This window comes from Pipistrellus hanaki (assembly GCF_964339955.1).
Source record: "Pipistrellus hanaki genome assembly, chromosome: 10".
NCBI classification, from domain to species: Eukaryota; Metazoa; Chordata; class Mammalia; order Chiroptera; family Vespertilionidae; genus Pipistrellus; species Pipistrellus hanaki.
Genome location: NC_140512.1, coordinates 39,170,798 through 39,187,217, shown reverse-complemented (window position 1 = coordinate 39,187,217; position 16,420 = coordinate 39,170,798). Strand labels below are relative to the sequence as shown.

Below are 16,420 nucleotides of genomic sequence, written 5' to 3'. Positions count from 1 at the left end.
CTAACAGAGAAATACAAATGCACTCCCTTTTATCTCAAGTCATTGAAAATGCAGCTCTGGCCAGGAATACATACCAGATCTACAATCAATATCTTGCTTATATTTAGTTGGTCTCTCAAGTATTTGGCGGTAATTGCAACCGAATTAAAAAAGCAGAACCCCCTGCGGAATAGAGAAGAACAGAGAAATAAGAAAGCAAATCAGCCGGGAAAACCATTATAAATAATGTTCAGAGCATTTTTTAAAATGCTATATGATCTCTGAAGCCATAAATCTGCTTCTGGGAGTACCTCGCGAGGTTTTTCATTCCATCTGCTAACAATTAGAGGCTTCAGAGACATGCACGGGGCAGGTGACTGCCAGGAACCGTGGCGCTCGGAGATGGGCAGCGGTCCCTGGTACTTACATGGCTGTGGATTCTTCCGCGTGATGGCCTGGGGGCCTCACAACAGCAAAGCCGTTCTGTAAGAACAAGAGAAGTTTCCAACCATCAGATATGGGAGGACTGTGTGGATCCCCACGTATGAGAGCACCAAGACGCACACACACACACACAGACTGAAGTCGGTGGAGGTTTTGGAGCTTGTTTTCTTGTCCCATTACCATTTCATAAAATGAACAAGAAATAATATGAATGGTCACATTTTCTCCGATGGCCCCTCAAGAAGGCGGCTCCCACAGAGCCAAGGGGTTTGGGGGTTGTACCTTGCTGGCAGATGTGCACGTCAGTTGTTAGACCAGCATAATACCCTTTCAGAACAACTTCTCATTTTAGGACACCAACATCCCAAAGAGAGAGGAGAAAGTCACTCTTGGAGCAGGTTTGGGTCAAAGTTCGGAAAAACCAGGGCAGATCCAAAGTGAAAATTCTTTCGCTGGATTCCCTCAATAGTTCTTTCCACTCCGGTGTCAGCGAAATGATAGATTTACACACACACACACACACACACACACACACACACACACACACACACACAAAAGAAACCCCAGAAAGGTGAAAAAGAGAACAATGGAGAGCCCATATTTCTTCCAGTCTATAAATTTGGCTTGGATGACTGCCAAGACTTGCAACTTTATTGGATTCTCTAAGTCAATTTCTAGCCCACGTTCTGGAATTTTATAAAGAATTCCAGGGCTGAGTTGCAATCACATCTATCCCTGATCAAGGAATGCCTTAACCTCCAGACGAAGGCGTTGGAATGCATCACGCGGGAAGCCGAGGTAACTCCAGCATGAAGGCAGGCAGGGGTCTATAAATCCTCGCAGAGTCGGCATGCTCAGGAAAGTTGGGTTGCTTGACGTGAAAAGAAAATTATTTATCAGGTGGTTCACACCACCTTTCACTTAACTATGATTCAAGTAACTTGCTCAAAAGACTTGTTTCTTTAATATACAAACCTAAAACTTCTAAAATAATTTTACTAGAGCCCACGGATATTTTTTCCAAATCTTGCTACAAACACAAAGATAATATCAGGAAAAATTATCTATTTATTAGGACTTTAAGTATACATACATTCTTCTAGAACAGTGGTTCTCAACCTTTCTAATGCTTCAACCGTTTAATATAGTTCCTCATGTTTTGGAGACCCCCAACCATAAAATTATTTTCCTTGGTACTTTATAACTATAATTTTGCTACTGTTATGCAACATAAATATCTGTGTTTTCCGATGGTCTTAGGCTCTATAGCAGTGGGTCGCTACCCACAGGTTGAGAACCGCTAGCAGGGTCGCCTAAGACCATTGGAAAACACAGATATTTACATTACGATGCATAACAGCAGCAAAATTACAGTCATGAAGTAGCAACAAAAATAATTTTATGGCTGGGGGTCACCACAACATGAGGAACTGTATTAAAGGGTTGCGGCTTTAGAAAGGTTGAGAACCACTGTTCTAGAATGTTTTGGTAATCAACACACATGAGTTAATTTGTTATATATTTTGATGAGCACATATATACTGATTAACTCAGAAGCAAATTAGAAGTCAAAAAACACAAAATCAATTATTAATCTATAAGTGGTGATATATTCCCTATTCTTATTAAGGTACTTTCTGTCTCTCTGATATATATATGATAAAATGATAAATATGAAATAAATTAAAGGGCTTATGAGACTAGATAATTCAGTAAAGATTCAGATAAGTGCAATATATTTTATTAGAGTAAACAGGATGAAAATAATAACAAATATAATAAAGACAATATAATTAGCATGTAACAATCTTACAATTAAACTAGAGGCTCAGTGCACATTTGTGCATTAGGGTTGGGGGGTGGGTCCCTCAGCCCGGCCTGTGCGCTTTCGCAGTCTGGGAGCCCTCGGGGAATGTCTCTGTGGGGAGCAGGCCTAAGCAGGCTGTCAGACATCTTTAGCGCTGCAGCGGAGATGAGATGGGCACCACTGCTGCACTCGCTAGCCTTCATCCTGGCTTCTGGTTCCCTTGTGGGAGCACATTGACCATCAGGGAGCAGTTCCTGCTTTGAGTGTCTGCCCCCTCGTGGTCAGTGTGCATCATAGCGACCTGTCAATCTGCCTTTGATTTGCATATTACCCTTTTATTATATAGGATTAACATTAAAAATTATATTTTACTATTCAATTTAAAGTACTATCCTTTATGGGTAAAGGGCATTTCTAGAAATACAAAGAAAAAAATGCAGGGATTAATAACCATAAAAAAAATATTCAACTTATATTAGTAATCAAATAAAAACAGATGAGAAGCCCAATAGAAAGACATTTTTTTCCAACCAGGAAACTGGAATTTAAAAAAATATACTAAGCTGACAATGGTCTTGCACCTTATAGACTCCTAAGTGCTGCTTACAGAAGGGTAATTTATTATTGCCTTTCTGAAAAATAACCTACCCCTAGGTATCAAGAGCCTTAAAATATTTATATAACTTTTGAATATACACATACGTAAGAATAAGTAATCTGCCTAAAGGATTTTTGCCCTAAAGGTATTATTAACTGTAGACAAGTATTTATTTAAAAGATAATGTTTTATTTACAATAGGAAAAATGGGAATTATCTAAGTTAACTAATAAAAGAAGAATGTTTATGTGAATTATTCTACATCTATACCACAGAAAATTAGGCAGTCATTAAAATGTTGTTATTATAAATATTTAGTGAACATAAATACTTATCAATTTTAGAAATATTAGTGTTAAAAATAATATATACAGTATGATATATCTAAATGACAGTATTATGTGGGTTATTTTTAATTGCTAATTTCATGTCTTTTCCAAATGGTTTTACAACAAACATTAGAAAAAAAAGCATAAAACAAATAGAAAGTGGAGAAGTAGATCTTAATGGGTCTTAGAAAGTGTGGTGCTCAAAAAGGCTAAAAAATGATGTGCAGGGTATTCTGGGCAGGAGGGAAAGCATGAACAATGGCTCAGGAGAAGGGATTTTGAAAATTATTATGTACAGAAAAAAAACAATATAAATAGAGATCATGTTAAAGAACAAAATGCAAGTGAAATCATATAGGTCATTAGTTGGTCTATAGAGAACAAATAAATAGAATTTGAATTCCATCTTCCTTTTTTTCTCTTACAAATTCCTTGAACAAAGAAAGAGTCTGCCTTTCACTTTATAGTATTCCCCCGTAACTGCCACCATTCTGCTAAACTGCTTCTGAACCTGCTTCATTTGGGTTTGAAAAGTGTCTTCTTTTTGCCAATAACAATCTTTTTTCTCAGTCATCATGAGCTACCTAAACCCTGCCTTTTCTATGTCTTTTCTGAATACCCCCTTTCTTTAGCAGAAACCTGGCAAGGCTGCTTCTCCTGTAACCTACCTGCTCAAGTGGTAGCTCCTCCTCTCTGATACCTCACACACCTGCCTGCAGCAGGTGGAGCTGCTTTTCTCCTTGTTCCTCAAGGCTCTGAGAGCATAAACCCCACTGCACACCCCCTCCCCCTCCCCTTAATCCTCTTTTGTAAAAAGGATTACGTAGATCACCCAGGAAGAGAGAAGACAACACAATAAGATGGCAGATGGCGCTCTGGGCCAGCCAGCTCCCTTTACCACCTGTTATACTAGTATCTATCTCATCACCTGCAGTTAGGAATCCATCCCCTCCTACTTTTCCACTATAATTTATGTTAAGTTCCCAATTATATTTATTTTATTAAGATTTAAATATGCTCAAGTTTTTGCTATCTTGAAAATAAAATTACATATTAACCAAGATACTACAAATATATTCATCCTTAGCCCCATGGATCCCTCCAAGGACCATTCTTTTCATCCCCTTTTGCAACCAAAATTCTTCAAAGGCTGGTATACCTTGCTTATTCATTTCTCCTTTTCTTCTCCTCTGCCTTAGTCACCAATCTCTACTTTCTTCTATGGTCTCCATGTTTCCAAATCCAATGACATTTTTATGGTCTCAGCCTATTTGGCTCCTCATTAACTTTCAACATAAATATTAGCTACACCTTCCATATTAAACGCTCTTCTCTTGGTTTCTATGGCTGCATATTCTCCTACTTTCCTTATGTCTCTTTTTCCTTCCTAACCAGTCTCCCTTGAAGGCTCATACTCCTCAGCCTGTTCATTAAATACTGATGTTATTCAATACATCATCTTGGATGTCTCCTTTCTTTCTACCCTTACTTCCTAGGCAATGCCACCACTCTCATGTATTCAATTACCACCTATCACCAGATACTTCACAGTTATTTATTTCTGGGATGAATACTCCACTGAGCACCAGACCAAAATATCAGCCCATGTAGTCAATATTTGTAGTTGGATATTCCAAAATCACTTCAAATTCAACATATCCTTTCCCAACCTTCTCTAACTTACCAATGTTACCATGATTCATCCACTCTCTGAAGTCAGGAATCTGTTATCCTGAGTTATTCTTAATGGTTCCTCTCCCTGGCCTTCCTCCATCTTATTTTAATTCTTGACCAATTCCTATTGACTTTGCTTCCAAATGCCACTCATATCTATGTACTTATAGCTATATCCACCCCTTGAATATTTTGCCTTCTGAATTTCTGCCTTTTTCTCCATCAGCTGCAGTATTTACTCTTAGTGATTTCAATGTCCACACAGACACTTCATTCAATACCCTGTTTTCTCAGTTCTCTGACTTCTCACCTTCAATAAATTTGTCTTCTGTTTATAGTCATATTCCTTGACCTTACCATTACCTGTAAAACAACTCCTCCATAATTCAATGTCAAACATCTATCTTTCCTACTATCCTATTTTCCATCTAATGCCTCAAGTGCCTTAAGACTTCCAATCAAATGATCTTACTTAACTTGTATTGTCATTTACCCACCACCATGTTCACTTCCCTCCTCTCTGGACTTCAGGGTGTAGTATATTCACTTCCTTATATGTACTTTCAGACACTCTGTCCCTTTTACCCTCCAACATACACCTCTAGTCTTTCACAGTCTGCTCTGGCTACCATAGTGAGATACCACAGGCTGGGTGTCATAAATAAATACATTTATTTCTCTAGTTTTGGAGCCGGGAAGTCGAGATTGAGATCTAACAGGGTTCGGTCTCTGTTGAGTGCACTCTTCCTGGTTTGCAGATGCTTGCCTTTTCCTTGGAGTCCTCACATGGCCTGTCTTCTGATGCACTTGCAAAATTGGGAGAGGGAGAGGGAAAAGGAAAGGGAGCGGTAAGAGGTAGGAGGACACTCTGGTGTATCTTACTCTTCTTATAAAAACAACAACCCTCTCAGATTAGGGTCCCATCCTTATGACCTCATGCAACCTTTATCACTTTCATACAGACCCTATCTCCAAATGGGACTTCAACATCTAAATTTGGGTGGACACAAATCTCTAGTCCACAACATGCTATCAGTCACTTTGTCCCATTTTCCTTCAATATATTTCCCTGTTAAAATTACAACACTGATTAAGAGCAACTCACATCTGCTCTGTTCCTGCACGTAAGCATATATATAAAAGGAACATAGCCAGTCTTCCTTTAAATTCATGATTACAAACCTCAAGCAGGTTCTTCAGGACACCCAGAAATCACACTGTATTTTGTAGTCAATTAACTCTTTTTTCAGAAGAATATTTTTATCTTCTCCTTTTTCAAATCTCCATTAACCCTTGCTCAATCTTTACCCCATGGTGATGACTTGGCTTCTTATTCCACTTAGAAAATAAAAGCAATTAGAATAAAATTTCCTCATCTTTCCATAATAAAATCTACCCTTCTTTCTGAAAGCATAACTGCATAGTATAGAAAGTCTGTGTGATAAACTCATAAGTGATTGTATTACTTTGTTATTTGTTTTATCCAGTAAACCATTCCCTGATCCTAAGAGCCATTAATTCCCCTGAGTATTTAATGGCCCCCCTCTGACCTATTCAAGGACACCTCACCTACAGTTTCCCCCCTCTCTCTGGTACCATCAGTGTTTTCTTAGTTTGGATTGTTGCCACCAGAGTAAAAAACATATAAGTATCTCCTCTTAATAAAAACAAACCAAGCTCAACTGGCAGGGATCAGTGGTTGAGAGTCAACCTATGAACCAGGAGGTTACAGTTTGATTCCTGGTCAGGGCACATGCCTGTGTTTCAGGCTCAATCCCCAATGGGGATTGTGCAGGAGGCAGCCAATCAATGATTTGCTCTCATCATTGATGTTTCTACCTCTCCCTCACCCTTCCTCCCTGAAATCAATAAAAAATATTTTTTAAAAATCAAAATAGCCATAACTTGTTTGGCTCAGTGGATAGTGTCAGCCTGCTGACTGAAGAGTCCCAGGTTCAATTCCAGTCAAGAGCATGTACCTTGTTTATGGGTCTATGAACCAGGAGGTCAGGATGTTTCTAACTCTACATCCCTTTCCCTTCTTCTCTGTAGAAAAACCAATAAAAATATATTTAAAAAGAAATCAAAATAACAAATAACAGTATTATACATGGTATGGCAAAAGTAGGTTTACTGTTGTTTGTATAAAAAATATAATATACAAAAATAAACTGTTTTTCTATACTCACAACTGTAAACCTACATTTGCCCACCTCTGTATTATAAAGCTATCATGTAACATATAATACATAACAATCATATTTGCAAATAATAATGTGATAAATAATAAGCTCTAATGTTTTTACTCCTTTAATCCTAACAACATCTGAGGGCAGATAATATTATCCTCATTTCATAAATGAGACAATCCAGTCATAGGAAGATTAAAGAACTTGCTTAAAGTTTATAACCAGCACGTGACAGTGCTGGGATTCTATCCTAGACTGGCTGGCACCGGAAGCAGGTGCATTTAATAAAAACAAGCATTTAAGGCTGGCTGCACTATACAACCTGGCCTCTGTCCGCTTAAGCTTCACCTTGTACCACTATCCGGTTTGTTTTCTCCACTCCAGCCTTTGCACATGTGCCTAGCTCAATGTAGAATGATCTACACTTAGCTCTGCCCTCCTTTTACCTGGAGAACACCTCCTTATCTGCCCATTTCCATTCCAACATCATTTGCCCAGGGTTTCCCTGAGCCGAGGCAAGTCCCAAGCAGGTTCCTTTGTTTATGCTCTTAAAGATTTGCCAACCCGTATTTCTGAGAATGTGTCTTAGTTTATAATGATATACTGGTCACTGAAATTAATTTATTTGTTTTATTATCAATTATTGTGATTTATGATTTATGTCCACACCCCTACTTCCCATTACCGCTTTATGACTGGGTTTTATCATCTATACTTACATAGTGCATGGTGCACAGCCAGAGATCGGTAAAGAATAAAATAGATGTGAATAGATGCTACGCGGCTCTTCTTCTTGTGGCCACTCCTTTGCTCTGACCTTGGCTGCCTTCCTTTTCTCAAGGGTCCCAGCTTTTGCTCGCCTGTTTTGTGGGAGGTTGCTCTTAAATTTCCTAGCATCTTTTTTCTTATACATAAAACATTTTATTCCTTACAGTTAAAGGGGTCTTTTATTCAATGAACTATTGTAGAAAATGTTTTAAAAGAAGATGTTATTATTATTTTTTTACAGAATTATCTGATTTTCACACTGGATTTTGGACCTCTTGACAAGGAATTTGTTTTGTAATTTTCTGTACCCTTTATTGTCATGTGCAAAGATTTACTGTATATGATATCACTTTAACCAAAATTGTCCTTGTCTCAAGAATATTCAAGGAGTGTTTTTGAATGAGCATTTTAAATATATAATTTTCTGTCTTTTAAAATAATTTAATAACCTACTAGCCTCACAAAATATTAATATATAAAAATTTATATATAATAATAAAGGATTCAATGGCTCAGCTTACTTTCTCATCTAATACTAATAATCATTTATTTTTGTAAAAAATAGTTTTCTCAAACTTTAGAGTACGTAGGATATTTCCTCCTTTAATTTGTGAACATATCAGAAAAACCTCCAAATGATTCCACACAATTTTAATTTTTTTCTACTTTACTCCATGCAATCTGCTTTATATTTTTTCAAAGTTATGAAGACCAAGCAATTAAGCTAAACAAATGCATGCTAATGTACTTTTCTGTGAATGTATATCAATTTAATGATGAGGTAATTTTTATCTTAGTATTTCAATTTATGAAAAATCTTTTAAGTTTTAGATTCTCTTCAGTCACAAATATCACTAATCATAGGGATTTGGCAGTATATTACCATCACTAAGAGTAACAATTAGTGTTTAAAGTACGGAGTGTGCTCACATTCTTATTTGTTGTTGTTGGTTACATTAGTGTTATGGATGCTCCTCCTCAAGACAAGGATGTGTTTTCTGATGTCCTAAGGGCTAATGCAAGAGACTATCTCCTCCCCATATATAGCCAAGTGACATCCAAGGAAGGGATTAGGACTTTGCATGTAAAAATGAATTTGGCCCTAGTTGATTTGGTTCAATGGATAGAGCTTAGGCCTGGGGACAAAAGGGTCCTGGATTCCATTTCAGTCAAGCGCATGCATCTTGGCTGCAGGCTCCTCCCCTCCCTGGGCCCTGTTGCGGCACGTGCAGGAGGCAACCGAAAAGATGTGTTTCTCTCATATCAATATTTCTCTCTGTCTTTCCCTCTCTCTTCCACCCTTCCTAAAAATCAATGGGAAAATATCCTTGGGTGAGGATTCAAAACAACAAAAAAAGGTGCATTTGAATAAGAGGGAAAGGAGTCCAGTCATTCTAGACTAATCTAACTATTTGCATAACTGATGATGTTTTCATTTTCTAATCAACTTTACCAAAATGTCAAATATATTTATGAATTCCATAGTCAAACCCTCACCAGGAAAGTAAAGAATAGGCAGTAAGCACATCACTACAAGCACTTCAAACGTTCACTGTTCTACTCCACCTGACCAAAGTTCAGATTCCTTTTCATAAACTCTGTTTATTGTCATGGCACTGATGGAAACTGAAAGTCAGAAAAGTAGAAAAGAATCTTAATATTTTAGTTGTTGCATTCATTAAGATAGCCTCATGGACAGCAGAAATGCATATTTTCTAACATCCCAATGGTCAAGTGGGTAGTCAGTGGATAATAAGAAACATTACTAATTCCAACTTATAGAGAGTAATTTAGGTTTCAGAAATCATGATAACCATGGCCTAATCGCCACTGAGAGAGATGTAGAAAGTGAAGAACATGTATACATTGTACAACAGAATCAAGCAATATATACAGAATCCAGAAAGAAAAAAGCAAAGATTATTTATAAACTATTAAAATATTAATTGATTAACTAGAGTTTAAACTACTTATAATATCTAGTAGGACCAATAGCCACTTACTAATTTTGATTGATTTATTCTTTATGAAAGCATAACTGAATAGTATAGAAAGTCTGTGTGATAAACTGATAATTGATTGTGTTACTTTGTTAGCAGTAGTTGATCCAACTTTTAACTTTTAACTTAATTTGTAAAATGTAACACTAGCTTGGGAAGCTACAAGAATAAAAACAAAGAAATCGGTTCTGTTGAAAATGTTTTTTATATATAACTTCCTACAATCCAAAGAGTAATTGAGCATGTCAGACCAGTTGATTTTGTTTTTAAAATTCCTCTTTTAGTGCACTGCTAATTTAGAACTAAGTAATTTACCTCCCAATGCCTAAGTATTACCAACTAAAATATTTCTGAATGTACTAAAGTATCAATCCTCAATGAAATATGTATAAAACCAAGAATAGCATGGAAAAACTAGCATCTTGTGGAATGCCTATGATGGTTCACTTGACTGAACTTTGCTTCTCTTCCAAATGGTGCCAGTTATACTCATCATCGTGGTATCAGATTCTTTTGGCTTACAAAACTGAAAATTCTTCAGTGGCAATTGTTGTGTCCCTGTTTATATCACTGGACATTAAAATTTTAAGGTCAGATCATAAATGAAAGACGAATGAATGGTACTCCCCTGCCTCCCCCCCCCCCCCCCCCCCGCAACTCTGCTAATGAATTGGGGATATAGATGATCAGAAACCAACTCAGGAACAGAGAAAGAGAAACAGATATCAACTCCTCCTTGCTTTCCCAACTTGTTGACTTTGTAGGAGCCTGTGCAACAATTGTCTCCAGTTCTACTTTTCAAGAATGGCCTTGGCATAGCAGCATTGTAAATGACCTATTAAATAACCTGCTATCTAGAGTTGACCATTATGGATATGATTCAGCTAATCATTTGTTCATCATGCCTTATAAGGTACTGCCCCCCTTATCCATGGGGACACGTTACAAGACCCCAGTGGAATTTGAAACTGCCGATAGTACCAATCGCTCTGCATATTGTGTTTTTCTATAATAGTAATTATAATGACATTATAATAATAGGAAGATAATATACTTATGACATCCTACCTAATAAAAGAATAATATGCAAATTAACCATCTACACTCCACTACACCCACAAGCCACACCCACCAGCCAATCAGAGCGAGTATGCAAATAAACCCAACCAAGATGGCTAAAGTCACAGAGAGCAGGAGGGAGGCTTGGGTTTCCCAGGCAATGCAGGAAGCCAAGCTTTCCACCTGCCCTTGCTGGCGTAGGCCTCCACTCAAGGCTACAAAGTTTCAATTATAGAAAGTAAACAAATCCAAACAGAAATGGCTGCTGGCCACTGAGCAAGCAGTAGGCTTGGCTCCGCTCCGAGCTACAAAGTTTCAATTGTAGAAGGTAAATGAATTCCAGATATCAGGGACTCTGCTTGGGTTACCAGGGGCCTTGGCTGGCCTGCAAACCACCACAGGCTGCTCCCTCAGGCCATCCCAAGTCCCAAGGGAACTCCCACCTTATCTGGGACACCCTTTAGGGCAAACCAGCTGGCCCCCACCTGTGCACTAGGCCTCTATCCTATCTAAGAAAAGAGTAATATGCAGATTGCCCATCACTCCAACACACAATAGCTGCCCCCATGTGGTCAAAGATCCTGCCCCCATGTGGACACAAGATGGCCACCACAAGATGGCCAGCAGGAGAGGGTAGTTGGGAGGGACCAGGTCTTCAAGGGAGGGCAGTTGAGAGGGACCAGGCCTGAAAGGAAGGGCAGTTGGAGGCAATCAACCCTGCAGGGGAGGGCAATTAGGGGTGACCAAGCCAGCAGAGGAGGGAAGTTGGTGAGGGAGCTGTTAGACATCAAACAGGCTGGCAAGGGAGAAGTTAGACATCAATCAGGCTGGCATGGGAGTGGTTAGGGGGTGATTAGGCTGGTAGGCAGAAGCGGTTAGGGGCAGTCAGGAAGGCAGGCAGGCAAGCAGTTGGGAGCCAGCAGTCCTGGATTATGAGAGGGATGTCCGAATACCCGTTTAGACCCGATCTTGCTGGGATCGGGTCTAAACAGGCAGTCGGACATCCCTTGAGGGATCCCAGATTGGAGAGGGTGCAGGCTGGGCTGAGGGACACAACCTCCCTTCCCCCGCCCCATGCACGAATTCTGTGCACCGGGCCTCTAGTAGTTTATAATCCACTTATACAATAAATTAAACACAGTAAGAGATTAACACTATAATTAAAAAATAGGATAATTATAATAATATACTGTAGTAGTAAAAAGTTACATGAATGTTCTCTCTCTCCCTCAGAATATCTTTTTGTACTGTGCTCACCTTTTCACTTATGCTTCTCTTTGTCACATCTGAATTGCCAGCATCCCTACTCTGGCACTTTGAGGTCATTATTAAGTAAAATAAGGGTCACGTGAGTAAAATCTCTGTGATGCCAGAACAGTGAACCTGACACCCCCGATGGCTAAGTGACTAACAGGTGAAGAGCGAGCACTGCGTGGGCATGCCGCCCAAAGGGATGGTCCCCATCCTATGCGAGAAAGAGCAGGGGGCGTGAGCTGTTTTCTCCTCACTCCCACTGTGCACAATTTAACATTTCTCAATTGTTTCTGTTCAGAATTTTTCACTTAGTATTTTTTGATTGCAGTTGACTACAGGTAACTGAAACCACAGGAAGAGAAACTGTGGGCCAGAGGGGATGACTGGGCCAGCTCCCACTGAAAGCTCCTATTAAACAGCGACTGCAGATCCTTGGCATATTCTGAAGTCTCCTCTTCAGCTACATTGATATCTGTGATGAAAAACAGTCCCACAGGATTTCTAAACTTTATTTTGTTGCAATAAAATCTTATTTAAAAATAAAAGAAGTGCATTATGTCTACTACACATCATAAATAGCTGGTTTGCCCTACCATGTCAGTCTTTAAGAGAGGATGAAATGATATCATCTTAGGGATCTACAACTGACAAATACTAGACTTTATCCTCTTGCGCTCAGTTTCACAAGTCTATAAGAAATGCTGTATACCCTGTTTATTGTTAATTCCATATAAAGTCTAGGTCTGGGATTCTCTGGAATTGAATAGGAATATAAATACTGTACTGAAAAATACTTGAACACTCAGTCAATAGGTATCACCCCAAGATATCTGAACCATTTGTAAAATTTTACACTCAAGCCTTCTGGGTCTTCCAAAACTGCAATTCACTGGGATGCATAATATTTTGAAATATACTAATATACTCCTTAAAACCAGTTAACTTCAGTCTTTAAAAGGGGCTTTCTAAATAGACAGTTTGCTTTAGAACCAATGCTGTTCATCTACATCCACTGAGGGGAGGAACATTTCACAAAGAAAGTTTGTCTCTCACATCCTAGAATCTGGGAGGTTAAAGGAAGCAGGGAGATCTGCCAAGAAAAGAATAAGGGACATATGGGAATACCATTTTGTTTCTGTGAGTGAGTACAAGGGAGCCAGGAAAACAGGAGCCCCGCAATAGCAGTTTAACTGAATGGTGGAACCCAAAGCACAAGCACAGCTGCCAGCCCTTCCTCCGGAAGAATCCAGAAGGACGGAGCTTGATGACTGTGCTGGAGAGCAGTTCTTAGGAAGCCTGGCATCTGTGGCCCCTAATGCCCACAGCTTGGCAGAAATGTGACTACAGATAGGAATACACACATTCAAGGAGAACCAGTCTCCTGGTGGAAGGGAGAAAGGGCGTGTGATGGTGCTTATATTATATGATGTAAGTTGAGCCTTGAATGAAAATAATAACAATGAAATAACTATGAAGAAGTTTTTGTTTGTTGTGAGTGTGGTGGGGGGAAAGACATCAGGATGTGGATCGTGGTAAAGCAATAACCTACTGAAAGCAATTTGTTTAGTTTATCAACCAGTGGTTTCAGTTGACAAGATGCCCAAGAATTTAATTCTTTTAACTTTTAAAAACATGACTGGTTTTTGGACCACAATGAGCGAAAAAAATCAGGTATTTTTCATCACATACAAAAGAGCCTCAGTATGAAAACTTTTTGAAAACAAGAAAGTAGGGCAAAAGAGTTTTTGCTTTTTTCCTTTAAGAACCAGAATAAAAACAAAACATTTTAAGACAGATAATCAGAGTCTTCCAAGACTATAATAACACAAAATAATAACATGACATTATAATAATGGTAATTGTATTATAATATTATAATAATAGGAATAAAATAGTAATGATCAAGACCTGAGCACAGATTCTACTGAGGGGAAAAGACTGTATCAATAAATGTCCTTTGGTAAGATCACAGTTGTCATTATACTCACATATTACTATAGCAGATTTGCATTTAATCAGTGATAATTTCTTGGTATCTTTTGGTATATACATTTACTCATTTAGATATATGAACTTTCAAAAAACCTTTAGAGTAGCAATGTACATTCTATAACTATTGTCAAAATTTCAAAATTTTATGTATATAAGTTTTAACTTTGGCCATACCATTCTTACTATAGTTGTAATTTTATTCTTCCATTAAATTCTAATTCTCCATCACCTTACACTATAACAAAAATAGCTACAAACAATTAAGTTGGTCTATTTAGTAAAAAGTAGGCAACTGGCTTGGCTGGCATGATTCAGTGATTAAGTATGGACCTATGGACCAGGAGGCCATGATTTGATTCCTGGTCAGGTCCATGCCCGGGTTGTGGGCTCAACTCCCCAGTGTGGGGTGTGCAGGAGGCAGCCAATCATTGATGTTTCTCTCTGTCTTTCTCCCCTCTCTCTCTTTCTCCCTCTCTCTCTTCCTTTCTGAAATAAATAAAAAGTAGCTAACTGAATAAAATTTTAACCAAATGAATTAAATTATGTAGTATTACGTACATAATAAGATCATGTAGAAAAAACACCAGATCAATTCACCAACCTTTTTTCATGCTGTGCGTGTGTGTGTGTGTGTGTGTGTGTGTGCACGTGCACGCAAAATTTACTGCCATATAAAATTACAATGATATAGAACAGTATGTTCTCCAAGTGTGTTTGATATATACAATTTAGACACTGATATCAAAAAGCAAAACTCTTGCCTTGGCCAGTATGGCTCAGTTGGTTGGCATATCTTCTCATACATCATAATGTGGCAAGTTGGATTCCCCATCAGAGCACATACCAGGTTGTTAGTTTAATCCCCAGTCAGGGCATGTACAAGAGGTAACCAACAGATGTTTGTCTCTCTCATTCCCTACCTTCCTCTTTCTCCAAAACTAATAAAAACATATTTTTAAAGGGCAAAACACTTTTGTAAAGATGGGAAGAAAAAAGCAAGGAAAAACCTGCATTATAGATTATAAACCAGTAGGTAACAATATAATAGTATCAAAGATACTAGTTGGAAGATTTTTCACTATTATGTAACACTAGAGGCCCATTGCATGAAGATTCGTGCAAGAATGGGCCTTCCTTACCCTGGCTGCTGGCACCACTCTCGCTCAGGCTGGAGCCACCTCTTCTCTCTGGCCTGGAGCCACCTTTCTGCCTTCCCAAGCTGCCCAGACTGTGTTGTTGCCATGGCAACGAAGCAAGCTTCCTGCCCCATCCCCACCTGCTTGGCATGTGCATATGCAAATTAACCCACCGTCTTTGTTGGGTTAATTTGCATACTCATTCCAGGTTGGCTGATGAGTATTGCAAAGGTACGGTCAATTTGCATCTTACTCTTTTATTGGTGTAGATTTGCTCTATACTGCAAATATAAAAAATACAGCAGTAGAAAATCTTGTAAGTAAATGTGAAATTTGAGAGTGGAATTTATTTCAGGAATTATTCCTTCCCATTTAAGTTATTTTAAAACTATCATCAGGACTTTGACTAAAAGTGTAAAGTAGGTGTCAGGGACTGAGCAAAGCTCAGCAAGGTTAGAGAGAAGAGAGCTGTGGACAGATTCTGAGGGCAGATGCAGCACTTCTTAGTCAGTATGAGTTAAACCACATACAAGTAATGAAATCTGGACAGCCCAGAGCCAAGAACCAGACAAAGAGGCTGGACTAGGCAGATCCAATTACCATGGAGCAGGCACTTAAAACTACAAACTAGAAAGTGAAATATTAGCCATCAGAAAAGCATGGGGGCAAAATAAAACTAAGAGGAAGCAGATTGCGCAGCAGGATCATCGCAGGCCAACTAACCAAAGGGTCTCCATCTCTGAGCAAATTATCAGAGTAATAGGCAGGCTCCTTTCAATCAGAGACTTGCAAAGTATTTGCATATCTGTCATTGTTGTGAGGTGTAAATAATCCTATAAGTGGACTAATTAAGGAAGTTTTCATAAAAAGTTGGCGCACTTGGAAGTGAGGTTAAGAACAAGGGAGTTTCCCATGAGAGTAAGCATGTAACTGCCAAGGTTTCCTCCTTTCCTGATGTTTGGGGAGCCATTGACAGTGCAGACAGTAATTAAGTAACATATTCGTCCTCTCCTTCATTCAAGTTGGATAATCAAATAAAGTAATAAGTCAGTGTTCCCCCTTTCTAATCACTGGCATTTGCTCCTTATGAGTGAGTGTGAGAGATAAAACTGGGAATAGGAGAGACCTTCAACATCTTCTCAAAAACAGATTTGTTTTAGAGATTCACATGTACTTTAGAAGAAAAAGGCA

At 38.6% G+C, this 16,420-nt stretch overlaps 1 protein-coding gene across 1 annotated transcript in view; it reads right to left on the bottom strand.

The window, feature by feature from the left end:
- HDAC9 (histone deacetylase 9) overlaps positions 1-16,420 on the bottom strand; it is an 814,141-nt gene that overhangs the window by 156,319 nt on the left and 641,402 nt on the right. Inside the window, exons 19-20 of the mRNA XM_084896713.1 lie at positions 407-462; positions 75-162 (exon numbers count right to left, since the gene is read on the bottom strand). Of these exons, the coding sequence (XP_084752839.1) occupies positions 75-162; positions 407-462 (144 nt within the window). The remainder of the gene's footprint in view (positions 1-74; positions 163-406; positions 463-16,420) is intronic.